Genomic DNA, 26,937 nt, shown 5'->3' on the forward strand with positions numbered 1-26,937 from the left:
GAGGTGGAACTGGATGATCTTTAAGGTCCCTTCCAACCCAAACTATTCCATGATTCTATTAGCTCCAATGATTCTGAAACAATAGATACACAGTATTGACCAAGGGCCAATCCATTAAGATATTTTTAACTTATTGATGATTTCTTACCTTTGGTCTTCACTTGTGACTGGAAAATGAACCAAGTTTTTCCACCTCATAAAAAATGTTTTTAAAATCTTATTATTTTCATTGCAAAATATTGGAATAGAAAGGTGCTGTTTGCATCACAAGTTTCAGGCCAGAGGTGAAGGCACCCAACACCCAGACCCATTAAAAAGACCCAGAACACAACTTTGCTAACAAATATATTTTAATTGCATTGTATAATGGATTTATAGCTGTTAAATATATTATTTACTGTATAATTTATTGTTCTTCCAGTTCCTTTAGCAGTTCGTCAAAGTGAGTTATGTACCATTTCGCTTTCTCCTTCACTTGCTTTCTGACTACGTTGCCTCCAAATCCAATAAAGCAATCCTGGCAAAACAGAAGGAAAGGGCATTTACGTTATTGCGGCCTCGCGTAAGGAACAGAGCTTAAGTTTGGGTTTAAGATTGGATTTTGAAATCACGGTGTTCCTCCCTGCCTCTGCCCCTCTTTTACTTTGCATGTTCATTTTTCAAATTTATTAACTTGCACTTCATTGAGATTTAATTTTGGTTACTAGGGGTTGGTTCCAGTGGTAAAGTTGTGGCTCAGCAGCTTGTACCATCAAGATTGTTCAGAGCAGAGACTTTACTGCAAATCTGATGTAAATGTGGTGCAACGTGAAGCCTTCATACTCAAGAACGAGTTAACAGTCGAGCATGCGTGCAGCGTCTCACAGTTATCCCCACGCTGTTTATCTTAACTGTGTTTACCTCATTTGACAGATACCAAGAGTAACCATTAACCACGTCTGCAATCATTAACCAGGAACAATCAGCATTTCTACATCTTGGAAGCCCAGCTGCAGTGAAAGTGCAGTCTTCAAAATTTCCACTGCATTTTTTTGCCCTCAGGTCGGAAGCGTTAAGCAAATACCGAGCTGCTTTGGTCATGCACAGATTTAGCAGCGAGGGACGCGCTGTCGCAACTGGCAGCAGCACTGGCTCTCAGAATTTGTTCTTGTGCGTCTCCTTTCACTGGGACGTCCATCCCACAGCGCTGGTGAGGAGGGGGCACTGAGGTACTTGGATGTCAAGAAAGGCACTAAAGAGGCCTCATGGAATGGTTTGGGTTGGAAGGGACCTCAAAGCCCAGCCAGTCCCACCCCTGCCATGGGCAGGGACACCTCCCACTGCATCAGGGCTCCAAGCCCCATCCAACCTGGCCTTGAACCCCTCCAGGGATGGGGCAGCCACCACTGCTCTGGGCAACCTGGGCCAGGGCCTCCCCACCCTCATCGTGAAGAATTTCTTCCTCCAATCTCATCTCAATCTCCCCTCTTGCAGCTCAGAACTGTTGCCCTTGTCCTCTCCCTGCACTCCCTGATCCAGAGCCCCTCCCCAGCTCTCCTGAAGCCCCTTTCAATGCTGGAAGCTGCTCTAAGGTCTTCCTGGAGTCTTTCTGTGAAATGACCATTTACACAAGCTGTCTTTCCATTCAGTTTTTTATTATTTCACCCTCACAGCGCTGATCTCGTCAAAGGTATCGTCACCGTACAGTGAGATGAACCCTCTTGCTAGCTCAACATCAGGTAAATGTGCACCAGATCTGTGCCAGACCCTCATGCTAAACACCATTAATCAGTGTTCAGGACCAGGACCTTGGCAGGGTTAGACCTCTGCACTTACTGTGGGGACACTGGGGCGAAAAGGCAGATGAGATCAGCTGGATTTGAGACAGGTCCCTAGGCTGCTGCGCTGTCCTTCGGACCCAGCCAACATCCCAGCTTAGAGGCCAACATCTCACTGAGGCTGCCTGAGCTGAGAGGGATCAGCCACTGCATGATGCAGGCTTTCTAGAGGAAAACTACTGACACAGACCTCTCTTAGGCTGTGGGAAGTGCTAAAGACTTCCCTAGAGTCCCCTAAAGAACTCTAAAGGGTTTTGTTCCCAAAGGATTTGCTCAAAAGGAATTTAGAATTCCAATTCTTAATACTTACAGCAGGGGGACAGGCTTCCATGTCTGTGGCTCCGTCTCCAATCATAACTACTTTCTTGAAGTGGAACTGTTCCTTCAGATGAGTAATCACCTTTCCTTTCCCCCCCGATTCAGCTGTTGGTTGTGTTTCATCGAATCCTGCGTATTCTCCTAGAACATGAGGGAAGGACAGGTTAGACACACAGCATACTTTCTGGTAAATGAAGAAAGATACCTACAGCTATGGTCTTTACTTCAGAAAAAAGCTCAAGACATGCAGCCCCATAAACCTCCCAGTATCAGCATCCCAAAACCCATAATTTGGAGGTAAGTGTGAAAATGAGGATTTTACCCAAGTCTCCTGTGAGGACATTTTCAAACAGCTGAAATGCTAAGGCGCAAGGAGAACCTCTGACTGGGTTGTGTTACAAACCCAATCTCAGTCACTCTGGAGGAGGCTACGAAAATGATGCGAGGGCTGGAGAACCTCCTGTACGAGGCCAGGCTGAGAGAGTTGGGGTTGTTCAGCCTGGAGAGGAGAAGGCTGTGGGGAGACCTTACAGCAGCTTCCAGTGCTGAAAAGGGCTCCAGAAAAGCTGGGGAGGGGCTCTGGATCAGGGAGGGCAGGGAGAGGATGAGGGGAATGGTTTTGAGCTACAAGAGGGGAGATTGAGATGAGATCTTAGGCAGAAATGTTTCTCTGTGAGGGTGGGGAGGCCCTGGCCCAGGTTGCCCAGAGCAGTGGTGGCTGCCCCATCCCTGGAGGGGTTCAAGGCCAGGTTGGATGGGGCTTGGAGCCCCTGATCCAGTGGGAGGTGTCCCTGCCCATGGCAGGGGTGGGACTGGCTGGGCTTTGAGGTCCCTTCCAACCCAAACCATTCTAAGATCCAGTACAGTGTATGGGCAGAGTGTGAAACACTGTGGAAGTGACAAACTCACTATCTATGGTTCTGCTTGATGGCACCAGCGTAAAGTCCAGAGCGGATCTGCCACAGCACATCAGTGTCCATACATGCCTCAGAGTCACTGACAGGGAATTTTGCCTCTGAAGCAGGTAAGTGTCATAAACTCTTTGAAGGAGCAAGAGAAAATGGAACTGTCAGCACCTGTAACACGTTTTACATTTGGCACAGCTTGCCTGAACTCAGGGGCTTGGTTAGGTGTTGCAGTTTTCCTGCTTGGAGCTATCTGAATTGGTAATGAAGTCATGTAGGCTGGGCAGTGTCTGCTGTCCAGCATCTGACAGTTTAAACCAAAAAAGTGGCATTAATTAGCAGAAAGGAGAGAGTTCAAGGTAAACTCACCATTAAAATAAAACTTCAGCCTGTTGGCAAAGACGTTTGCTGTTGGAATGTTCAGCTGCAAGGCCACGTGCTCCACGATGCTCTGAAACCCCCCAGAGACCAAGAAGACCTGGACCCCTCGTTGCTGAAGCCTGCTGACCAGCTCCCTGGGAAGAAAGAGGAGTCACTAAGGTTGAACACCTGACAGCATCGAGGGATAAAAAGACAGTTAAAATATGGCTTTCCTCCCCATGGCTGCCCATGTTTTGTGCTGTTCCAGGTTAGTTAGGACGCGTGCTGCTTCCCAGCTCCAACCACCTCTGCTGCCTGGAGCTTTTCCCTCTTCAAGTTTGTGCGTACAACTTGCTTGAAAGGAGCTGATAAAATCATCACGTCCAGAGACAAACAGGTATTTGGTTGCTCAAAAACAAGCACTGCCTATAAATGTTTTCTTTACACGTTCATATAACTCACGTTAGTTCCCTTGAACAAATGAGAGCAGATCCAGTTCAGAGTGAAAAATTTATTTGGGGTGAAAAAACAGCACGAAAACCAACCTATAATGCAGAAAAAAAAGTAGGGAACACAGGAGAGAGAAAACCAGTTCTCCAAATGCAAAAGTGGACTGAAGAGGTTGCAACGTGCATGTGTTTTCAGAGTCGGAGTGGGTGCCCAGACATCGATGCCACCTTGAGAAGAAGGCACCAGCTCCAGAAAAGGAATCAAATAAAGGACAAGTTTTCAGAGCCAGTTGATGCCAGCAGGGCAGGAAGGCAGTTAGAACTTTCACAGGATTAGGCTCTACAGGCAGGAAAGCAGCGTGCAGCGATGCCAAACCGCAGCGGCAGTAGCAGTAACAGCAGAAATACTGAAAAGGGGAGGCTTAAAGCAGCCTGCAAAGGGAAGGAGGAAGAAAAGGAAGGCATGAAAAGGAAAATCATGTGATTCTAAACAAGGAAACAATGTTCTCTTTGTGGTTACATCTAGCCATGCCTCCTACAGAAGAAGCCCAGCATGTACTGCATTTCAGGGAGAAAATACAAGCACGATATTGCCTGAAACTACTGCATGTGCTGAAAATATTTTAGACCGAGAGCGATGGCCAGATTTGGCAGTAAAGAAATTATTTTCAATTGTTTGAAATACGTTTAATAGGAAAAAAAACCTTTTCCATTTACATAATTCACACTTATTCCAAACCAAAAGATGAATGGACACACATTTATGTCTCTTTAACAAGTTTTAATATATTTAATACCTCAGCATAGAATGGGTAGCTCTGAACAGCAGCTCCCTGGAGCTGGGTCCAAGGGCACAACTGCACTTAAGAGAGAGGTGATAGAATTGCAGAACAGACCAAGCCAGTAGTTCATACTGGGGATTAAATCTCCTCCCAGTTCCATCACCCATCAAAAGCCAGATATGATTGAGCAGATTATTTTCCGTGCCTATTTAATCCTTGAACTGGAATTTGAGCTTGGCAGCCAAAATGTCAGTTAGGTTCCTAAGACTGTTCTCTTTTCACACGGATGCTTGGCCACTCAACACGACTATAAGCTCCTGACATAAACTTTGTACACAAACAACATGGAAATGGAATAGGAAGTCAATGTAAACCAGCTCTATGGTCCTACAGCCTCGTTAAAGTCACAGAATTGTGTTGATTTATGTGGTTTCAGAAGACTTTTGTGTTTAATCAGCTGCAAGTCTTACCGTATTCCTGGAGTTAGCTGAGGTGGGTTGTCAGATATTAGTTTTTGCACTTGCTCATAGGACGGCCGTATGAGACCTAGTCGTGCCGTTAAAGCTGCTTTGAATGTCACGGTGCCACCCATAGCTCTGCGGGTCCTAGATTGTGATCCAAAGAAAACAAATCAGTGACACTTAAATGAGTTGGGGCTTCTGCCAGAAATAGCTGAAGGAGAACAACGAGGAACAAGGCAAGAACCCATAGGTTCTAGGTCACACTGCATCTGTTGTAAAGGAGATCATCCGTATACTGAAAAGATTGGTAGCAACCACCGGTTGCTCCACAGGCTGCAGCTCCTGTGAGAACCAGCGAGGCAAAGGAAGATGCTTCGTGCTCTCTGCGAGCGCATCCAGGCCACAGGAACCGGTATTCCTGAACTGCAGCCCAGGGCTCTTCCCTGAAAGCCCCACAACTCTTGCTACACACTTCAATCATCCTCAGCCTGAGGCCCTGAGAGAGTTGTCCCCTCTCCCCCATCTCACACTAAGGTTTGCTCGTGCTTGGCCGAGATTAGTGATGAGGCCTGAGCTTTGTCTATCAAAGAACTGTACATTAGGGAACTTGATGCGAGGAGTTTTGTTGAATGGCTCCACAACTACAATAGAAGTTACCTGCTTCGTTATGCATTAATTCCACTTGTTATTCCTAAAGTCCTTTTCAAACTGTACTATCTCCTATGACAGAGCTGAATTAATCCCTGTTTTGAATTCATGGGCACAGATTAACGTTCTCCATGCTTGGTTTTCTATCCCTATGAAGTTAACAGCAAATATACGTACATCTCTGCGACAGCGTCTCCGACTCCACAGAACTTGGCCAGCTCATCGATGCCTTCTTCCCTGATGACCGTACTGTCCACATCGAAGCACACGGCGTCGGCACTGCGGAAGATCTCTTTCAGCTCCAAGAGGGACGTCATCTTTTTTGAAACCTTCTTACTGTGAGGGGACAAGATAAAGTCTTTCTCTGAGTGGCAGCACTGCACTCCGTCTTGAGCCATTAGCGCAACGGAGCTGGTCCTGGCGAGGAAGGACGAGCACAGCCTGGTAGCCAGCTTTTATCAAAGAGCATGAGTGGTGGTGTGGGTCTGGCTCGGCTGCTGATTTGCTCTCTGCCGTTGCTGCCTACTGATGTCCAATGTACGTCCCAGGTGGGCCGTGGAGCTTTGGGCGGCTGCTGATTTGCTCTCTGTAGGTTCAGCCTATTGACGTTCACATGGGGTTCAAGGTTGGAGGACTTGGCATGTGCTGAACCATCAGACTGCCAGCTGCTCTGTGGGACTTGACATTTTCTGTCTCATCTTGCCTTCACCGCTCAAATGGATATTGATTTCTCATCAGATCCAGTCTAGTGTGTCCTATTAGTTGCTCCCAGAGATGGTAAAAGACACCCAGCCCTTAACAATTTGCTTGATCACAGGAGACATAACTATCTTCAACTATCAGTGAGTGGTTGCTCCTAAATCATGAAGGTTTAGAACCCTTTTTGTGTCCCAATTAATATAAACAAAATATTTTCAGTGTCTATCAATACATAGAAGATTTCAGCATTAACACGGGAAATTGGTATTTGATAAAACCCAGTAAAGTTGAGGGCTTTGGGAACTCCACTCAATGCATCAAGTGATCACAACATCACAACACAACTTTTCCCATTAAATTGACTGGCAAAGGTTTCCTTTCTTTCACAAGAAGGGCACGGAGTTGGTTCCTTTAGAGGGGAAGAGTGTGAGGAGCAGCTGAAGTCCCTGGGTCTCTTCAGCCCAGAGGAGACTGAGGGGAGACCTCATCATGCTCTGCAGCTTCCTCACCCAGGGAGGAGGAGGAGGAGCAGGCGCTGAGCTCTTCTTTCTGAGGACCAAGGAGAGGAGCCGAGGGAATGGCAGGATGCTGTGCCAGGGGAGGGTTAGGTTGGACATGGTAGATACGAAATAGCAAGGAACAGCAAGTCACATTGAAGGCAAAGCTATTTAAAGGCAGCCACGAAGCAGTATTGCTTGAGAGAGCCCTTCTAGCTATCTTGGAGTTTTCTGGAGTGAACACACTGCTGCAGTAACCAGCTGCACTTGTGGCTTTTGCACAAGGCCAAGAATCACAGAATCATAGAATGGCTTTGTTTTGAAAACACCTTTAAGATCATTAAGTCCAACCATCGATTGAGCACTGCCAAGTCCACCACTAGACCATGTCCCTACGTACAACATCTATTTGTTTTTTAAACACCTCCAGAGATGGTGACTCAACCACCTCCTGTTCCAGTGCTTGACAACCCTTTCAGTAAAGAAATTCCTCCTAATATCCAACCTAAATCTCTCCTGGCACATCTTGCTGCGATTTCCCCTTGTCCTGTCACTGGCTACCAGAGAGAAGAGACCAACCCCCAGCTCAATACAACCTCCTTCCAGGTAGTTGTAGAGAGTGGTGAGGTCTCCTCTCAGTCTCCTTTTCTCCAGACTAAACAACCCCAGCTCCCTCAGCTGCTCTTTATAAGGCTTGTGCTCTAAACCCTTCACCAGCTCTGTTCCCCTTCTCTGGACACACTCCAGTATCTCCATGTCCTTCTTGTAGTGAGGGGCCCAAAACTGAACACAATAGAGAAGGTGGCACAGAAGCTCCCTCTTAATTGTATTGCAAGTGTGAGTGAGAATGGGAGAGCGGGTACCACCCGCCCCGTATTTCCCTCCTGTGCCTCTGGTTTGGGTGTGGGGAGGTAGGACAACACCTGGGCTCAACCACCTCCCTAGGGCCCGAAAGCAAAGGCGAATGGGTACACAGAGAAGAGGAGATGATCCAGAAATGGGCTTTTACAAACTCCACCTCTGGGAAAGGCAGAAACAAGGTCTGTGCTCACGGTGCATCAGAGCTGGCTTGTGCATGGACATCCTCTAAGGTCTGGACCAGCCTTAGAAGCATCACTCCAGAATGGTTTGCTGCAGACAGCACGTGTTTTTCTATATTCTCCTATAAAGCAGTGACGGCATTTACAGCACTGGGCATGTAAGATACGCAGCCAGATGCCATCAGCACGGCACACAAGAGCAACAGCTCTCTCTTACGTGGCCGCGAGCATAAAAACTTCCCTCTGACAGAGCCCAGTTCTGAGCCAAGACCTGGCAGCAGGCAGACAGGCGACACGTGAATCCCACGTTTACTTTGCATTAGCCTTGACTTGACATTGGCTCCGTGTTTGTGTCATCAGTGGAAGAAGCTGATTTTCTGAGCAGGAGGGCTTTGACTTCAGGGCAGGCCTTGGCAGCCACTTGCTAGATGTACTTGTGCAGCGGACTTAACAAACCCCATACATCCACTAACATTCTTTCAGTGGCAAGGTGTTAATTTTTTCCAGCCTACTGGAAATTACAAATTCAGCCACGGGTTTGGTGCCAATTTTAAAGATTTGCTCTACTGGACAAACTTGTTGCATCACTGTGGCATGACATTTGCGTCAGGGTGTTCCAACACTGATTCCTTATTATGCAAAGCTGTCACGTTGCTAACACGAGGCTGCACTGCAACGTTATGATGTTATGATGCAATATTGCTGTGTGGAGACACCGCGCTGTGATGGGTTTATTGGTGAGAACCTGAAACTTATTTCGGGCAATGCCACATACAACGACAGGCTGGGCAGGGAATGGATTGGGAGCAGCCCTGAAGAGAAAGAAGAAACTGTGGGGAAGAAACTCAATATGAACCAGCAATGTGAGCTCCCAGCCCAGAAACCAACCATGTCCTGGGCTGCATCCAAAGCAGAGGGACCAGCAGGATCACGGAAGGGATTTGGCCCTTCTGATCCACTCTGGTGAGACCCACCTGGAACCCTGCATCCAGTTCCAGAGTCCTCAGCCCAGGGAGGACATGGAGCTGTTGGAGCGAGGCCAGAGGAGGCCACAGAGATGATCTGAGGGCTGGAGAACCTCCCGTATGAGGACAGGCTGGGAGAGTTGGGGTTGTTCAGCCTGGAGAAGAGAAGACTGTGGCGAGACCTTAGAGCAGCTTCCAGTGCTGAAAGGGGCTCCAGGAAAGCTGGGGAGGGGCTCTGGATCAGGGAGGACAGGGATGGGACAAGGAGAGTGGTCTTCAGCTGCAAGAGGGGTGATTGAGATGAGATCTTAGGCAGAAATGTTTTGCTGTGAGGGTGGGGAGGCCCTGGCCCAGGCTGCCCAGAGCAGTGGAGGCTGCCCCATCCCTGGAGGGGTTCAAGGCCAGGCTGGATGGTGCTTGGAGCCCCTGATCCAGTGGGAGGTGTCCCTGCCCATGGCAGGGGTGGAACTGGGTGGGCTTTGAGGTCCCTTCCAACCCTAATGATTCCATGATTCTATGAAATGTAGAATGCATCAGTAGTTCCTGATCTCTCTTGGCCTGTGGCTTATTAAAATCTTTCCATTTTTTGTTAATAGGTAGGCACTGAGTCCTGAAAGATACAGACCTGGTTCTGGCTAATGTATCATCACTCATGTTGGAGAATTTATAATGAACACTAAAGTAGGGAAGCTCATGCAGGAGCAAAGAGGAGGACCTATGAAAGCAGATCCCACTGTTGCAGGGAGTGTTGGTCGTGGGAAAAGCAAACTTTGGGAGTTTGAAGTGGTTCACTTGGCATGCTCTAAGGTTCTTCTGCTGGCAGAGCTCCTGGGGTCACCATCAGCTCCAGAGGCTGCAGATGCCATTCCAAGTGATAACATGCCAGCTAGTGAGTTGTTTTCCCAGCCCTAAACGTAGATGAGAGCATGAGGCAAGGCTATCAGTAACTGAGTAACGGACAATAAGAGCAGGGGAAAAACAAGCAGAAGAGGTTCTGCTCCTTCCCTTTTTTTCAAAGTTGTCACTGGCCCATCCTAGCATCCTGTCTACTGGGAAGCTGACTGGAATTCACCTCCGGGTGAGCATGCAGAGGAAATAAGGATGTATGTGGCAGCTTGTCCACAGGAAGGTGCCACTTGGAAACAGGAGCAAAAAGAATTGAAGTGGTGGAAAACCTTTCTATGGACAAATCTCTAACGTCTGTAGTAAGGGAACATCAGTTTTTTATTCCAGAATGGCAGAGGCCTCTACAGTTGGGAGAGATGAATTACTCTGAAACGAAGGGCATCTGATTCCTTAAATGTGTTGATGTTTTAATGAGATGGTAAGAAAAAAGCAATTCACACCAACACTGAGTCCTGTTTCCATATGAAAAACATGGGTAGAAAATCTCTGAGCTTTCTGCCATTGTATTTCAGACAGGTAATCTATTTCTTTCTGATTATTTGTGTCCTGGAAAGGCATCCAAGCAGTAAACATTCCAACAGGTCTGATAATAAAATATTGTGGGGAAAAGCTGAAAAGCAGAAAACTGAGAAGAAACAATGGGCAAAGAAGTGACTAGAGAAGACATAAGACAAGAGTGACAGAGGGAGAGAGGTAGGGTGAAACTTCAGATAAAGGTGGAGAAAGGATGTTATGGAATCGTTAAGGTTGGAGAAGACTTCTAAGCTCATCCAGTCCAGATGTCAGCCCAATCCTACCAAGCCTACTAAACCCTGTCCTGAAGTGCCACATCTATTCAGTTTTTGAACCCCTCCAAGGTTGGGGACTCCACCTCTGCTGTGGGCAGCCCCTGCCAGGGCTTCACCACTCTTTCTGTAAAGAAATTTTCCCTACGATCCAACCTAAACCTCCCCTGGTGCAACTTGAGGCCATCTCCTCTTGTTCTACCACTTGTTACTCGGGAGAAGAGACCAACACTCGCCTCGCCACAACCTCCTTTCCAGGAGATGCAGAGAGGGATGAGGTCTCCCCTCAGCCTCCTCCAGACTAAACAGCCCCAGGTCCCTCAGTCCTTCCCATGAGATCTACTTGTCTCCAGACTATGAAGTACTTTTATCTGGCCATTTGGAGAAACCCTGGCATTTCCATAAGGAATCTTCTGTTTTGTAACAGAAAGGGTGGAGCCCCAGGAGTGAGCACAGGAATTATGTAAGACTGCATGTCAAAAGAAAACAACTGCAATCTTTTCTGTTTGCTGACCCTTCAGAGAAGGGCACTCGCCGCGCTGTGAAAAACAAACATCTGCAGTACCTGCTACATATAATGCAAAAGGAAGGAGTAAGTGCTACTCAGAACTCCAGGTGTTCTGGAGCTGTTCTGATGAGATCTCAATAAGATCTCAGAATCCTCATTGTGACTAGATGTCACTTGTTATCATACTTCAGCTCTCAGAAGTGCTGCCAAGCTGCTACTTTGCATTATGTTCACATTTTTTGCCATGAAAAAAATTAAGACCAAGTGAATCTTAACAAACAATTACCTATAATACCTTTTAAAGCAGATGGCTCAGGAATATCCTACAGTTTGGAACCAGTCTCTGGTGGTTTTGATTCTGATTCACTTTCCCATTTAGCAAGGAGACAGTGAGCACTTCACCAAAAGTTGTGGCCATGCATGAAGCTCGGTTTTGGCCTCGCTTTGCCCCGAGTTATTTTCCTGAAGTTTATCCCAGTTTGCATTGTGTGGATGAGAACAGAATTACCCTGAGCTACGTTCCCAAAGTGGAATAACATTGCACTGAGTGTGCAGTGAGAGTAACAGAAATGCAACCACATTCAACTGCTGCTATTGCATTGAGGGGAAACTGCTACTTAAAGTATGAGATTTGGAGAAAGCTGGTATTGAAACTGCTTAGGACCTGCTCCCACTGCAGGCATGGTCCTCCTCAGCAGTGTTTCCATGGTATTAGTTTAAACAACCGCTTTATCCTCATTTTTTCTACTCCTATATCTGTAAAATGGGAACAATACAGTAACGCAGCTTTTCTGTGCTGAGGTTCAGTGTTGGCAGTATGTTCTGAAAGCTTTAGAGGAAAGGTGATAGATTAGCTCTATTAAAGCAAATTGTGAGTGTGTTCATATCCCAATAAGCCCTACTCGTTAAAGTTCAATCCATCCATCCATAAGTGTGAGGATTCCACTCTTCATCTCTCTAAGCTTGCTTCACACCTCCTGGTTTTCTGTTCAGTTCTCAGAGGTAGCAACACAAACCTGTATGCAAGTTAAGAGGTGAACAGTTTGCAGCTAAGCACCAATACCTGAACAGCAGTGCCTGGCGGTTAATTCAGTTCGGCACCTTTTAAAAAGCTGTTAAAAAGCGTCAGAGGGAACCTGACGGGTGCTGACATACACCTCCCAGCTCTCCAATCCCCTCCTGCCTCTCCTGACAAAACGATGATGCTTCCCCCCTGCACGATTGCATCATTCATTCACGCTGCTGTTATAAAACAGGCACCACACCGTCGCTGTGTCTCGCAGGGCAGCACAGTCACAGCCCCAGCAGGTGATATTCTTAATTTTCTGTGCTGGAAAAATATGGTGTTATGGATCTGATAAGCCAAACGCCAACCCCTTCCAAACTGAGAGAAAAAAACATTCCCAGTGACTTACAGTATTGTACTGGCCGTGGCTGTTGCTGCTGCTGCAAACCTCTTGGCTGCGCAAGAAAAGAAGGAATCAGCTGAGACCTTCAGTCACATAAGTACAACTGCACGGGCTGAGCTGGAAGAAAGCCGCATTTTGTAAATCACTCTTTTATAATCTGCTGAGTAAGCCAGCCGGGATGTTTTTTTGAAAGGGTTGCACACATGTAACCAGAGAAGTCCAGCTGTTCGCTGTAGGGAAGAGAGGTGTAACCTTGCCTGCGCTGGGGGAGGAGCTCGGGTCCAGTTTGGGGCGCTCCCAGCTTGGGGAGGCTCGTTGGCAGGGAGCAGACCCTGCACAAGGCGATGACACCCACCAGCCGGCCTGGGCCATGGGCATGGAGGACAAGACGGGGCTTGGAAGACTCACATCAGCGCAGGAGGGGACAAGCAGCAGGCAGGAGTTTCTCTTGGCGTGGGATCAGATGGGGATGCGTTTTTCTTTCCCTGTCAATGGGTTAAAGGGTTTCCTGAGTTCAGGTTGCAGTATTACACTTTGGCTTAAGCTGTTAGAGCATCAGAGTGTGCAATGTTACACACACACAAAATCAAATCAAAATTAATTGAAAGCTATGAAGGCAAAATTAAAAAGAATGCTTACGAGAAGGCTCTGACAGGAGGCTTACGAGAGGAGGCTGAGGGGAGACCTCATTGCTCTCTACAACTGCCTGAAAGGAGGTTGTGGAGAGGAGGGAGCTGGGCTCTTCTCCCAAGTGACAGGGGACAGGACGAGAGGGAATGGCCTCAAGCTCCACCAGGGGAGGTTTAGGCTGGACATTAGGAAAAAAATTTTCACAGAAAGGGTCGTTGGGCACTGGCAGAGGCTGCCCAGGGAGGGGTTGAGTCCCCTTCCCTGGAGGGGTTTAAGGGATGGATGGATGAGGTGCTGAGGGACATGGGTTAGTGATTGATGGGAATGGTTGGACTCAATGATCCAGTGGGTCTTTTCCAACCTGGTGATTCTGTGATTCTATGATTTCCCCAAATGCAATGTCAAAAGCAATGGAAAAACTGCCAAACTGGTCTGTGCTCATGTTTTGGCATCTCCCAGCAGAGATTCCCTCAGACAGGGCAGTGGACATTGGCAAGGAAACGGGAGGCTGCCAGCCTGGAACGATGAAGCTGGTTGTGTGATTCAAGGTCAAGAAAGCCAGATTTAGCTGATTTAGCTGCTTTCACTCGCTTGTGATAGGAGTCTTATGACCGCTGCCCATCGTGGAAGACTGTTCTGCATGACTGGATGCAGCAGCCATATTCTATGCATGCTCTCCTTTGCCATTCCTGCAGTATTATCCCTCAAAACTACATATATTAATTAAAATCAATAGCCTCATGTGCCTCTCCTCCCACATTTTCCCTTATGTTTTTCTCCACACATGACCACTAGTCAGCAGGAACATCTCTTGTGTCAGAAAAAGATGGGACCAAGCTCCTTTGCTGCAAAACTGGTGACATTTCACCGTTGGGTCTGGTCCTGTTTGTTGGTTTTATCGCGGCAGGACAGCATGTTTATAAAACAGATGTAGAAATCATTTCTGTGAAGGAGGTTAAATGAAAACAGATTTTGATAAAGGTGAAAGAAAACTGCTTTTACTGGGAATCTTGGAGGTTTTTGTGCCAAGATAAGCAGTGCATGGTTTGACTAACAGAATTGCTGCTGAATATTGCATGAAGGATATTCCCTTTATTTGGCTTAGTTTAATGGACATGTTGGTTGTAATTCAGCTAAATATTTTGATTCTGATCTGATGTAATTTGTTTTAAATCCATTGATTTCAAAGGACCGTTTAGGCCTAAGGCATCTACCCTGTGTTTTTACCATGCATTAAAAACAAATACACAGAACAAAGACTGAAAAATTAAGAAAAGCTTGTTCTGATGTCTAAAAAATACTGCAAAATGGGGATTTAATGTGAGATTGCTAATAAGAAATATTACTATACCATAAAACAATTACCTGCAGACATGTGATCCAGGAAAGAAACAGAGAGAGCTCTGCCTGGAAGCTGTAAGAGGATGTTCACAAGTGGAAAGCCCAGCTCATGTGAATGGGTGCACGGCACTGAACATGGAATTAAGGAGGAATTTCTTCACGATGAGGGTGGGGAGGCCCTGGCCCAGGTTGCCCAGAGCAGAGGTGGCTGCCCCATCCCTGGAGGGGTTCAAGGCCAGGTTGGATGGGGCTTGGAGCCCCTGATGCAGTGGGAGGTGTCCCTGCCCATGGCAGGGGGTGGACTGGATGGGCTTTGAGGTCCCTTCCAACCCAAGCTATTCTATGATTCTCTGATTCTCTGATTCTCTGATTCTATGTGATGATGAAACCTCTCCATCTGTAAAAAAAAAGTGGAAACCACTTAGTCGCTTCTAAAATTCAAACTAAACTTTCCCAGAACAACTACTTTATCTTTCTACAGTAATAATTCCTCTCACAAAGCTGAGCCTGCTTGGGGAACAGCCAGCTGTCAGCAACCAGCTCCATAGGTCACAGGTGTTAAGGATGGAGAATTCCTGCCCTTCCACAGGACATCACCCACCCGGTGATAAGCACAGCACAGCAGCAAGAAAAACATAACCTACAATGTGGATGGCTTTGACAAGGCTGCCCTCTGCTGAGAGCAGCCCCGAGAGAACATCATAGAATCATAATCCTCGTACGGGAGGTGCTCCAGCCCTCAGATCATCTTTGTAGCCTCCTCTGGACCTGTTTCAACAGCTCCATCTCCTTCTTACACTGAGGATTCCAGAACTGGACACAATACTCCAGGTGAGGTCTCACAAGAGAGGAATAGAGGGACAGAACCCCCTCCCTTGCCCTGCTGGCCACGCTGCTTTTGATGTAGCCCAGGACAGAGCTGGCCTTCTGGGCTGCAAGCGCACATTGACAGCTCACGTCGAGCTTCTCAGCAATCGGCACCCCAAGTCCTTCTCCGCAGGACTGCTCTCAATCACATCATACCCTATCCTGCACTGAAACCAAGGCAAAGAAAGATTATGAAGCAGAGGAGCAAGAACAGGGAAATGTTTGTGTATGACCTGTTGGCTACAGAATCCAGGACAGAGCTGGGAGTTCAGGTGTTCTAACCAGGCATTGCATCTAGGCACCTCCAATATCAGCACCGCAGTCTCTCACGGCTGGATTTGGCGTGGTTTGTTTTGTTGCAGTTTTAGCAGGCGAGTAGCATCCCAACAGAAGTGAAGACTGCACATTAACAGAGTCCCGGAGCCAACGGGAGCCTCATTTTGCAATGTTTAATGTTTATTTCTAATGATAACAGTAACAGAACAGAAAGCCCAGTTGCTATACGGAAGAGCCAGCGTTTAAGTATTTCACAAGACAAATGCACTGCTCAGCTGAGCAAAAGGGCTCCAACCTTGTGGTGCATTACACTCAAACACTGACTCCACCTGAAAGATTTAAACCCCAGAAACCCAAGCATATTAGCTCTTCCATCCAGCACTGCCAGGTTAGACTGACAGGCCAAGCATAGGAGGCCTCCTGCACAGCACGAGTGGTGCAGTCAACATGCCAGAAGGGCAGGATGTCACCCAGAGGGACTTGGACCGCCTGGACAAGTGGCCCCACGTGAACCTCAGGAGGTTCAACAAGGCCAGGTGCAAGGTCCTGCATCTGGGTTGGGGCAATCCCCAGCTTCAATACAGGATGGGGAATGACGTGACTTGAGAGCAGCCCTGAAGAGGACTTGGGGTGTGGGTGGAGGAGAAGCTGGACATCAGCTGGCAACGTGAGCTTACAGCCCAGAAACCAACTGTGTCCTGGGCTGCATCCAAAGCAGTGGGACCAGCAGGGAGGGAGGGGGATTCTGCCCCTCTGCTCCGCTCTGTGAGACCCACCTAGAGCCCTGCGTCCAGTTCTGGAGTCCTCAGCACAGGGAGGACATGGAGCTGTTGGAGCGAGGCCAGAGGAGGCCATGGAGATGATGTGAGGGCTGTACAAGGACAGGCTGGGAGAGCTGGGGTTATTCAGCCTGGAGAAGAGAAGGCTGTGGGGAGACCTTAGGGCAGCTTCCAGTGCTGAAATGGGCTCCAGGAAAGCTGGGGAGGGGCTCTGGATCAGGGAGGGCAGGGACAGGACAAGGGGGAACAGTTCTGAGCTGCAAGAGGGGAGATTGAGATGAGATCTGAGGGAGAAATGTTTTTCTGTGAGGGTGGGGAGGCCCTGGCCCAGGCTGCCCCGAGCAGCGGTGGCTGCCCCATCCCTGGAGGGGTTCAAGGCCAGGTTGGATGGGGCTTGGAGCCCCTGATCCAGCGGGAGGTGTCCCTGCCCATGGCAGGGGTGGAACTGGATGGGCTTTGAGGTCCCTTCCAACCCAAACCATTCCACGATTCTATGAAACTACCAATATTCAGGCATTTCAGAGCCCAAGGCTGTTCAGACGCCTACGCTGCAGAGCCTTGGGTGCTGGCCCCTGACAGGCCACATAGGCAAAACACCTCAAGACTGCCTTTAGTTCAATAATATTTGTGATTTTCTCCCTCAGGACCCACAGGAAAACTCTGCAGGGCCTAGGGAAGGGTTGTCCGTGTCTGGAAAGCCTTGTGACAGCTCCAGGCAGAAAGGGCTTGCGGTGCGGTGGCTGTTCAGGCCCTGGCAGCCCAGGCAGCGGCTTCTGTGCTGAGGTCAGAGCAGCTCAGACTCTGTCTTCAGGGCAGAGGAGCTGAGATTTTGTTCTCAGGGCAGAGGAGCTGGAAGTCTCTGCTCGGGGCACTGCAGCTGCAACCCTGTGCTGAGGGCAGAGGAGCTGCGATTGACCTCAGCTCTGCATTTTTACCAGGAACCACTTTGATCATTAATCCTGCCCGCTTATCTATTAATTTTACCGAACATGGTGTTAAATCACAAGGTTTAATCATTTATTCCCGCGGTTCTGCCCCCCGCAATGCCCACACACCCGCCCCCCTCAACCCCAGCCCCCCCCGCTTCCCATGATCCCCCGCGGCGGGGCGGGCGGGGCCGAGGGAGCGCGAGCCGCCTCAGCCAATGGGCGCGCGCGCGCGGCTCGGAGTGTTCTAGAAGGGGAGGGCGGGGCGGGGCGGGAGGGGCCGGCGGAGTGACGGGCGCCTCAGCCAGTCAGAAGGCGGCCTGCACGCGGCGGGCCAATCAGCGCGCGCGGCTCCGAGTAGACCGGGAGGGGCGGGGGCACGGGGCGAGTGAGTGACAAGCGTATCAGCCAATCAGAACGCGGCCTGCGCGACGCTGAGCCAATCAGCGCGCGCGGCTCTCGGGTCCCTGGAAGAGGCGTGGCTTGAGGCGGATGATTGACAGGCGCTTCAGCCAGTCATAACGCGCCCCTCGCGGCGCTGGGCCAATGGGAGCGCGTGGCTCGCAGCGCCCTGGAAGGGGCGGGGCCCGGTCCCCCCTCGCGGCGCGGCGGCCATGGCGGTGAAGGCGATCAACCCCAAGGCGGAGGTGGCCCGCGCCCAGGCCGCGCTGGCCGTCAACATCAGCGCGGCCCGTGGGCTGCAGGATGTGCTGCGAACCAACCTGGGCCCCAAGGGCACCATGAAGATGTGAGGGGACCCGCCGTTGTGGCGGGAGAGGCGGGGGGAAAGGGAGGGAATGGGGGTCGCCTCAGCCTGAGGGGAGCCGTGAGGGGAGGGGGAGAGGGGACACAACCCAGCCACGACCCAGGACTCGCGTGAGGCCAGACCGCCGCTGCCTCGCGGCTGCGAACACGGAAACAAAGGCAGAAGCCTCCTAGGTGGGCGGGTGGGGCGGAATGAATGGCCCGCGTGTGGCAGGCACTGCTCAGCCCCGTCTTTGTCACCCGCAGGCTCGTGTCCGGATCTGGAGACATCAAGCTGACCAAAGATGGCAACGTGCTCCTGCAGGAAATGGTGAGCTGGGGGGTGCAAGCGTGCTGGGGGGGATTAGGAGGCAGAAGCCTGCTCATGGGCCTTTCTAGCGCCTGTGGCACGACCGTGTGCCCCCGGCCCACTTTTCTGCGGAGCCCGAAGAGCAAATGTCCCTTGGGAGGTAGGAAATAAGTGCATCTTGGTAGATTTTGGATGAAAATTGAGTTCTGATTGAGCAGGTTTAAAGGAAACATGAGCTGTTTTAACAATGCTGGTTCTGTCGCCTTCCATTTTGCTTACAGAAGGCATTCGTCTTTCATACTGGAGCAGGCCTAGAGCAGCAGGGTTCTTCATGGGTGCGTGGCTTGTAGGGCATTAAAATCAGAGTGAATGATTCCGCTCATCTCACTTTCCTGCCTGGGATTGTGCCACGGTTTCCTTCCTGTGAGGGTGAAGCTTACACGAGGGATGATGTGCCTCCTTGGGTACCATGTGGAGTGGGTGTCAGATGTAGGGAGCTCCCCATCCCTGGGTGAACACAGCCTAACGGCACACATGGAGCATTACACTGTCTTCTCTAAAGGATTGAAGTTAATATACAGGGTGACCTGGCAGACAAGAAAATTTAATGACACCAATCCTTTCCCACTAAAGGTAGTGCTTAAAAAAAACCGTGAAAAGCTAAATGACAGTATAAATGATCCTATTTAATTTTATCTCTTAGTGAGTGCAGTTAACAAGCACTAGTCTCTTCAAACAGGGATACTGTCCTGTAGGCTTGTAGACTTAAATGTGTTAAAGTACTCCTCAGTCAGCCACTGGAGGTGCTGAGTGAGCTGTGCTCCCTAAATTAAAAGACTGGCTTCTGTAGGTAACACAAGGTCACATATAGAGTTTGGCTAGACAGGTGTGATGCTCAAGGTTAGAACTCCAAGTGTACTGCTTAGCAGAGGAAGTAGCAAGAAACAAACTGGAGCACTTCCCATCCGAGGACAGGCTGAGAGAGTTGGGGTTGTTCAGCCTGGAGAAGGCTGCAGGGAGACCTTAGAGCAGCTTCCAGTGCTGAAAGGGGCTCCAGGAAAGCTGGGGAGGGGCTCTGGATCAGGAAGTGCAGGGATAGGATGAGGAGAATGGTTTTCAGCTTTAAGAGGGGAGATGGAGATGAGATCTTAGGCAGAAATGTTTTGCTGTGAGGGTGAGGAGGCCCTGGCCCAGGTTGCCCAGAGCAGTGGTGGCTGCCCCATCCCTGGAGGGGTTCAAGGCCAGGTTGGATGGGACTTGGAGCCCCTGATCCAGTGGGAGGTGTCCCTGCCCATGGCATTGGGGTTGGAGCTGGATGGGCTTTGGTGTCCCTTCCAAACCAAATCATTCTCTGATTCCATAATTCTTCAGTTTTATAAAGGTGAGTAAAATAAACTGCCAAAGGAATAGCAAACCAGCTAGGATGTGTACAGCACTGATCATGCAGAGATTCGTTCCTAAATGAACTGTAAACATGCTGGTTTTATTGCCAGCAGCAGTCTGTGATGATGTACCCTTAGCCTAAAGAGGAAAAGGGATCTGTTAAACTCATGGTGAGTTGAGGACTACTTTGGCTCTTAGCACTTGACATTTTTGTGTACGGGTGCATAATCTGAGGATGGAAGTAGTGCTGCATGGGTTAATTCAATCAGCATGGCATCAAAGTTAGTTTTGTTGCTCATTGGTGTTATTTGTGGAAACCTGTTGACATGAATCATGAAAACATCAGCCAGTCCTTAAATACTTTTGTTTAGCTGATTTCAGATTGATGGCTTCCCATACCAGTGCAATAAGGCTGATTTTTTTTTGTTTGTTTTGTTTAGCAAATACAACACCCGACAGCCTCCTTGATAGCAAAAGTAGCTACAGCGCAAGATGACATCACTGGAGATGGTACCACTTCAAACGTCTTGATTATCGGAGAACTCCTAAAGCAGGCAGATCTTTACATTTCTGAGGTATGTGTGCAGCGTTTCTGTTGTAGATGAACAAGTGGTAAGTTTCATCTGAGACAGTTCAGCTTGTTCCGTGTTTAATGCCTAATACTCGTAATGCATCACACATGAAAATGTATATTTCTGCTTACAAAGAGTTCATTGTGGAACTATTAAAATGGAAGTGGAGGAGGAAGACCTAAGATTTGTTCAAAACTAAACCTGCTTACTGTGGATGCTGAAGCTTTTAATAAGGTTATGTCTGATAACCTGCTGTTACCTCTTTTGTACCAGTTAAAATGTTTCTTTACCTTGTATGTTCACAAGGGGATTTCTGGTATCGGGTATTTTAGATAGTATAAGCTGCAAAAAAGGCATTCATGTTGCACAGTGAACACCCAAGTGTGCTTTGTAGTTCCCTTGGTTTTAATTCTGTGCAAGAAAAATCTGTACTTTTCCTCTGCATTGAAAGGATTTGCGTTCCTTTTATATGTATTCAGAAGGACAGTACATGTTCTTGTCTTTGTAGGATGCATAGTCCCTATGTTTTATCTGAAACTACAGGTTCCTTTTGTGAAAAAGTACTGTTTGTTTTCTGTTGTCTAACAGTTTCCCTTCTTCCCTTGCGTTAGGGTTTGCACCCCAGAATAGTAGCAGAAGGATTTGAGATTGCAAAGGAGAAGGCGCTTGAAGTTTTGGAGCAGGTTAAAGTAACCAAAGAAATGGACAGAGAGATTCTCATAGATGTTGCCAGAACGTCCCTCCGTACTAAAGTTCATGCTGAGCTTGCTGATGTCCTAACGGAGGCAAGTGACGTGTCTTTTCTGCCTTGTTTTGTGCAAAGAGGTCCAGGTTTTAAACTGCTGTCGTTCCTTGAGGGCAGGGTGGATGGGAAGATGTGAACTTGCACTTTGAAAAAACTAATGGCCCTCTGGGGGCTCTTCTCCCACCCCTCTATTCCAGGCTGTAGTAGATTCTGTCTTGACAGTGAGAAAACCAGATGAGCCTATTGACCTCCACATGATAGAGATTATGGAGATGAAGCACAAATCAGAAACTGACACAACGTAAGTGGCGAGTATCCTTGAGTCTCAGTTTAACTGTCCTGTCATCCTGGTAGCCTGGGGTTTTGTTGTCTTTTTAGAACTTTGGTGCCTTAAAGCTGCCTCTGGTAGAGTCTTTGGGGAGGGTGTGAAAGAGGCAGTAATAGATGTTTCAGTTGTGAATTACCTAGACAGCAGAAGGCCACAGTCACTGAACTTGATGCCTTGGCAAGAGAGTTTTGAATAGCAGGGTAACACTGACTTAGATTTCTACATAACAATGTTTAAGATACGCTTTTTTTCTTAGTAACAATGCCTGTAGCTCAATTACGCTTTAGACTTCTATCTCTTCTTCGCAAGTACAAAATAGCATTCCATAAATGGAAACTGGATTGTAGTCATCTCGTAGGCTCTTATTTACCTCAGTGGCATGGACGAATTCTGCACTAGCTTTTCTCAGTAGCTAATGCAGTCAGACACTGTGCCAGAGTAAATTCCCTTTTCGCACTGTGATGGGTGTGCTTCTCCTATGAGAAGGAGTGTGCCCCTGGAAGTGGGATACATGATTGCAGTTTACACCCACCAAGCATGTAGGCATTTCATGTTTGATAGTTGCTAGTCTGCGTTTCCACTAAGTGGAACTTGTGTACACATCTTGTGTACATCCACACACAAAATGCCTTTTAATCTTCCAGGCTGATTAGGGGGCTGGTTTTGGATCATGGTGCTCGTCATCCTGACATGAAGAAAAGAGTGGAAGATGCCTATGTCCTTACTTGCAATGTGTCTCTAGAATATGAGAAAACGTAAGTAAACAGCAGCAGGGTGAGGAGCAGGAAACGCTCCTGTCTTAAAGGACTTCAGTTTAAGTTGTGCTTAAGTAAGAGCCATAGACTCTTCTAGAGTGAGGCAGGCAGTGTAGAAAGAAGGTGGGTGGAAGAGGTGATGCTCCTTCTGCAGCTCTTGGAAAAGGGAAGCTGGTGGCTGGGAGAATACCTTTGAGAGGCAGAGCTTTGTATTGGGTTTTATTTTATTTTATTTTATTGAAGAAAAGCTGGAAGTCCTTCCTGTCTTTGCACTACAGTGCAAAATAATGCCAAACATCTAAATATACTTTAGAGTTGCAAATGGAAAAGCTCTGAACTGGAGACCAGGAACAGCTTAGCGTTGTGTGCTGTTTGTGGAGGATGTTTCTTGTTTGGTTTGTTTTTTTGTTTCTGGGTTTTTTTCCAGAATGTAGCTGAAAGGATTGATTCCTTACTCTTTAAGTTTATTTCTACAGCACAGAGGACAGTTGTCTTACTGCTTGTTTTTTCCATCAGAGAGGTGAGCTCTGGGTTCTTCTATAAAAGTGCAGAAGAGAGGGAGAAGCTGGTGAAAGCAGAAAGGAAATTCATTGAAGACAGAGTGAGCAAAATCGTAGACTTAAAAAGAAGAGTCTGTGGCGATTCAGACAAAGGATTTGTTGTGATCAACCAGAAGGTGAGGTGAAGGGCATAGCTAACAAGAAAAATTAATCTGAAACGTTAGCTTTCTTTCATTGCATGCTGTGTGCTGTTTTACTCATTTTGAATATGTACATACAATTCTTACTTGAGGTGTTGTTTGAGCCCTGAGGAGGAATTTACTCATTAGTGTCAGACTAGGAGGGTGGTTTTGAATTTTTCTTTATCTTCATGGCTGCTTTCTTTGTTTCTAGGGAATAGACCCGTTTTCCTTGGATGCACTTGCGAAAGAAGGAATAGTTGCTCTACGGAGAGCTAAAAGGAGGAACATGGAAAGGTCCGTTCCTGGGGAGAGGAGAGGGTTAAATCACTTGCTCTTCCAGATGTGAACAGTGACTCAAGTCTGGTTTGAATCCACCTTTAAAGGCTTGCACTAAAAAGTCTACTTCAATCTGTCCAGCTCTAACTGTTGTCATTTGGGGTGGTTTGAGCTATCAGTACGCTTTAGGTATAGGCACTTACAGAGGAGACTTGTTTCTTCAAGCCTCTTTTTGTGAAGAGCTCTTTCTTAAATACAACTGAACTGTTCCTAGCCTAGGAAGTGTGTTCTGCATGCCAAAATACTGAGTTTGTGTCATAGAATTCCTACACTGGAAAAGACCTTTGAGATAAGTCCAACCGTACCTCTCTGCTACTAAATTATATCCCTAAGCACCTCATCTACCTGCCTTTTAAGTATCTCCAGGGATGGGGGCTCAACCACCTCCCTGGGCAGCCTCTGCCAGTGTCCAAGAACCCTTTCAGTGAACAGGTTTTTCCTAATGTCCAATCTAAACCTTCCCTGGTACAGCTTGAGGCCATTCCCTCCCATCCAGTCCCTTGTCATTTGGGTGAAGAGACCAGCACCCACCTCACCACAACCTCCTTTCAGGCAGTTGTAGACAGTGATGAGGTCTGAGACTCATTCTCCAGCCCCTTTCCCAGCTCCGTTCCCTTCTCTGGACCCGCTCCAGCTCCTCAATGTCCTTCTTGCAGTGAGGGGCTTAACACTGAACCCAGGATTCGAGGTGCGGCCTCAGTACTAATGCAGTCAGACACTATGCCAGAGTAAACTCAGTTGTAAGTGGCTTCAGATTTACTTAACATCAAGCAATTGCTGAGCTGGATTGATGTTCTCTCCCAGACTGACCCTTGCCTGTGGCGGCACTGCCATGAACTCAGTGGAGGATCTCGCCCCCGACTGCCTGGGACATGCAGGGCTTGTCTACGAGTACACGCTGGTGAGTACAGCCGAGCTGTCAGCTGTGGCCAGGGCAGAAATTCTGTGCTGGATGCCAGTTTTACTTTTTATTTAGTGTGTCTGTGTGTATTTTAAGAGCTACACTGGAGAAGGAATAAGGGCTGCTGGCATTTCACATCCCAATGGCTGCTTGTATGTGAACATTTCCCTGGATATCTGCTCTTGTCATCGTGTGTTGCCCTGTTATTTCCACAATGCACTGTTACTATCTGTGAAATAGAGTGGAAATAAGGTTCTGCTGCTTCTCATCGCTTCTTGAAGTGCTGTTAATGCAGAACCAAATTTGAAAGTCTGTTCCATGTTTGTTCCTATGTGTATACGTTGATTAAGCAAATATATGATATGACTTCATAACCCTGGTTTGCAGGGTGAAGAGAAATACACCTTTATTGAGAAGTGCGATAACCCCCGCTCTGTCACCCTCTTGATCAGGGGCCCGAATAAGCATACGCTCACGCAAATCAAGGATGCAGTGCGAGACGGTCTGCGTGCCGTTAAAAACGCTATTGAGGACGGTAAGTCTCCCCTCTGTATAGCCACCGTGAGGATCTTCTGTTGTAATCGCCTCAAAATAGGTGAATTTTGTATCAGTTTCCTTGGTGTCCGATGCACTCAGGCACCGAGCTGAATATTTCAACGTGAAGTGCTTTTAGTTACTGTTTTCACACCTCACATTTTGCAAGTAGTTAATGGTGTAAGTACTCCCCTGATACAAACTGTCCGTTCAAGGATGAGGGGAGAGATCAAACTACAGCAAAACTTCCCTGTTTGGATTGGGACTGGTGCCTCCTGTGAAGTCTGTGTCCCGTTTTCTCTGCAGGGTGTGTGGTCCCAGGTGCAGGCGCACTAGAAGTGGCAGTAGCCAACGCTCTTGTTAAACATAAACCTAATGTCAAAGGAAGAGCCCAGCTTGGAGTTCAGGCTTTTGCTGATGCTCTGCTCATCATTCCTAAGGTATAAGGAGCTCCTGAATAAAGTGGCTTTAAAGCATGCTAATGCCCGTTGCATTTTCTGCTGGGTTAATTAAAACCATGAAACGATGTCTCTTCTGTCAGGTTCTCGCGCAGAACTCTGGTTACGATCCCCAGGAGACACTGGTGAAATTGCAGACAGAGCACGCAGAATCGGGGCAACTCATTGGTGTTGATCTCAACACTGGTAAGAACTTCCTGAAATAATTGAGTGATGCCCAAGTAAGAAACTACCGTGGGTCAGCTCTACAGAGAATGGACTTGCTCTGAATGCAGAAGGCTAACCCTTTTCTCATAACAAGCTGTGGCAGATGCCCGAGCAGGGGTCCTGTTGCTGCAGCAGGTCTGGGCGTGCAGTAGTATCTCATCTGCTGGAGTTCTGCGAGGATAAAGCTTGCAGGGACACTGTGTTGGATAGTACTGACGTTAGATGGGGGAAGACCTTGCTTTCATAGCATCACAGAACAGTTTGGATTGGAAGGGACCTCAAAACTCATCCAGTTCCACCCCTGCCATGGGCAGGGACACCTCCCACTGGATCAGGGGCTCCAAGCCCCATCCAGCCTGGCCTTGAACCCCTCCAGGGATGGGGCAGCCACCCCTGCTCTGGGCAGCCTGGGCCAGGGCCTCCCCACCCTCAGCATGAAGAATTTCTTCCTAATGTCCAATATAAGTCTTCCCCCTTCCAATTTAAAGCTATTCCCCCTTGTCCTATCGCTCCATGCCTGTGTAAAAAATCCCCCCCCAGCTTTCCTGGAGCTCCTTTCAGGACTGGAAGCTGCTCTAATGTCTCCCTGCAGCCTTCTCTTCTCCAGGCTGAACAACCCCACCTCTCCTCATACAGGAGATACTCCAGCCCTCACATCATCTCTGTGAACTGGTGATTTAAAGGCTCTCTTACTTCTCTTCTAGGTGAGCCAATGATTGCTGCAGCAGCTGGGATCTGGGATAACTATAACGTCAAAAAGCAACTACTTCATTCATGGTACATGCTTGGTATTTTCACTTTAAATAGCAGTGAGGGATTGTTGAGGGAGGGATACGGAATTGGGGGATCCCACCTAGAGGAAACTCATGAAAGGGGGAAAGATAGCTGAGTTGCCGTTGAATTGTGTCCAAATGGATCTTTTAAAACTATTCATGTAATATTTCTAGCACGGTGATTGCCAGCAACATTCTCTTGGTGGATGAAATTATGCGAGCTGGAATGTCCTCCCTTAAAGGCTGAGCAGGAGCTGTGGTTGTCGGCAGGCAGCTCCCGAGAGCCCCGTGGAGGGTCGAAGAGATGCCCCCGAAGACGCTCGTCCTTAGCTGGGGTGGATTTTCCCAGCAACGAAAGTTAACCTGCAGTAGTGAGCAGCCCCACTTTGGTAATCTTGGCCACTCAAAATATTAGCAGCTACTCAAATATTTGGCTCTAAAAATCAGTTATTTATTTTTGATTTTACTGAAGCGTATGACTTGAGGTTGCTTTCCTTTTTACCCAATAAACTTTTCTGTTCTGTGCTGCTGTGTGTGTTGGTTATTTAAAACTTTGCCTTCCTTGTGCCCCATTCCCTCTGCCTGTGACCTCTGGCACTGGGGGTGGCTCCAGCCCTTGATTTCCTAATTGATTCCGACGCTGTGCTGGTGCCGCTGCCAGCGCTGCTGCTGGAGCCGTGTGGATTCAGACCTGGAGTTTATCTGCTGTGAAGTGGATTAAACCACTTGCTTTGATAAAACTGAGGAATTGGGGTGTTCCCCAAGGGCCTGAAGTGCGTTGTGTCCTGTGTTGTGTTCCTTGTCCTAACGGGTAGGTTTTTAACGCTGTTCCAGGTGCGTG

The 26,937-nt window shown here is 48.1% G+C and overlaps 2 protein-coding genes and 2 non-coding genes across 5 annotated transcripts; 3 read left to right on the plus strand and 1 right to left on the minus strand.

Moving 5' to 3' along the window:
• Positions 1–332: 332 nt before the first annotated feature.
• On the minus strand, positions 333–12,756 carry PSPH (phosphoserine phosphatase). Of its 2 annotated transcripts, XM_069874007.1 has the most exons (6): positions 12,556–12,756; positions 5,918–6,076; positions 5,102–5,236; positions 3,410–3,555; positions 2,128–2,276; positions 333–517 (listed from the first exon to the last, which is right to left on the minus strand). In XM_069874007.1, the coding sequence occupies exons 2-6, from the start codon at positions 6,055–6,057 to the stop codon at positions 407–409; spliced, it is 681 nt and encodes a 226-aa protein (XP_069730108.1). In that variant the 5' UTR covers positions 6,058–6,076; positions 12,556–12,756; the 3' UTR covers positions 333–406. The 2 variants fall into 2 exon arrangements, with proteins under 2 accessions (XP_069730108.1, XP_069730107.1); XM_069874006.1 differs by lacking the exon at positions 12,556–12,756 and having other exon boundaries at positions 5,918–6,248.
• A 5,189-nt stretch (positions 12,757–17,945) lies between these two features.
• On the plus strand, positions 17,946–26,621 carry CCT6A (chaperonin containing TCP1 subunit 6A). Its single transcript, XM_069873972.1, has 14 exons — positions 17,946–18,116; positions 18,380–18,443; positions 20,246–20,380; positions 20,989–21,162; positions 21,320–21,423; positions 22,095–22,205; positions 22,722–22,881; positions 23,099–23,181; positions 24,028–24,124; positions 24,512–24,659; positions 24,965–25,098; positions 25,200–25,302; positions 26,028–26,100; positions 26,271–26,621. Exons 1-14 carry the CDS (start codon positions 17,983–17,985, stop codon positions 26,341–26,343), a joined length of 1,593 nt encoding a protein of 530 aa, XP_069730073.1. The 5' UTR covers positions 17,946–17,982; the 3' UTR covers positions 26,344–26,621.
• LOC138729845 (small nucleolar RNA SNORA22) lies at positions 20,740–20,871 on the plus strand. The gene has a single exon (XR_011338966.1). It is a non-coding gene; the product is annotated as a small nucleolar RNA SNORA22 (small nucleolar RNA).
• On the plus strand, positions 21,828–21,963 carry LOC138729844 (small nucleolar RNA SNORA15). The gene has a single exon (XR_011338965.1). It is a non-coding gene; the product is annotated as a small nucleolar RNA SNORA15 (small nucleolar RNA).
• Positions 26,622–26,937: the final 316 nt, after the last annotated feature.

Source organism: Phaenicophaeus curvirostris, chromosome 21 (genome assembly GCF_032191515.1).
Source record: "Phaenicophaeus curvirostris isolate KB17595 chromosome 21, BPBGC_Pcur_1.0, whole genome shotgun sequence".
NCBI classification, from domain to species: Eukaryota; Metazoa; Chordata; class Aves; order Cuculiformes; family Cuculidae; genus Phaenicophaeus; species Phaenicophaeus curvirostris.

Excerpts from the sequence above, each read along its gene's own strand:
- CCT6A (XM_069873972.1), top strand. The coding sequence starts at position 17,983 with ATGGCGGTGAAGGCGATCAACCCCAAGGCGGAGGTGGCCCGCGCCCAG. Across the intron at positions 24,125-24,511 it reads TTGTCTACGAGTACACGCTG|GGTGAAGAGAAATACACCTT; the intron begins GTGAGTACAGCC and ends CCTGGTTTGCAG. Across the intron at positions 25,099-25,199 it reads CTCTGCTCATCATTCCTAAG|GTTCTCGCGCAGAACTCTGG; the intron begins GTATAAGGAGCT and ends CTCTTCTGTCAG.
- PSPH (XM_069874006.1), bottom strand. The coding sequence starts at position 6,138 with ATGGCTCAAGACGGAGTGCAGTGCTGCCACTCAGAGAAAGACTTTATC. Across the intron at positions 5,237-5,917 it reads GGAGACGCTGTCGCAGAGAT|GACCCGCAGAGCTATGGGTG; the intron begins GTACGTATATTT and ends ATCACAATCTAG. Across the intron at positions 518-2,127 it reads TGGAAGCCTGTCCCCCTGCT|GATTGCTTTATTGGATTTGG; the intron begins GTAAGTATTAAG and ends CTGTTTTGCCAG.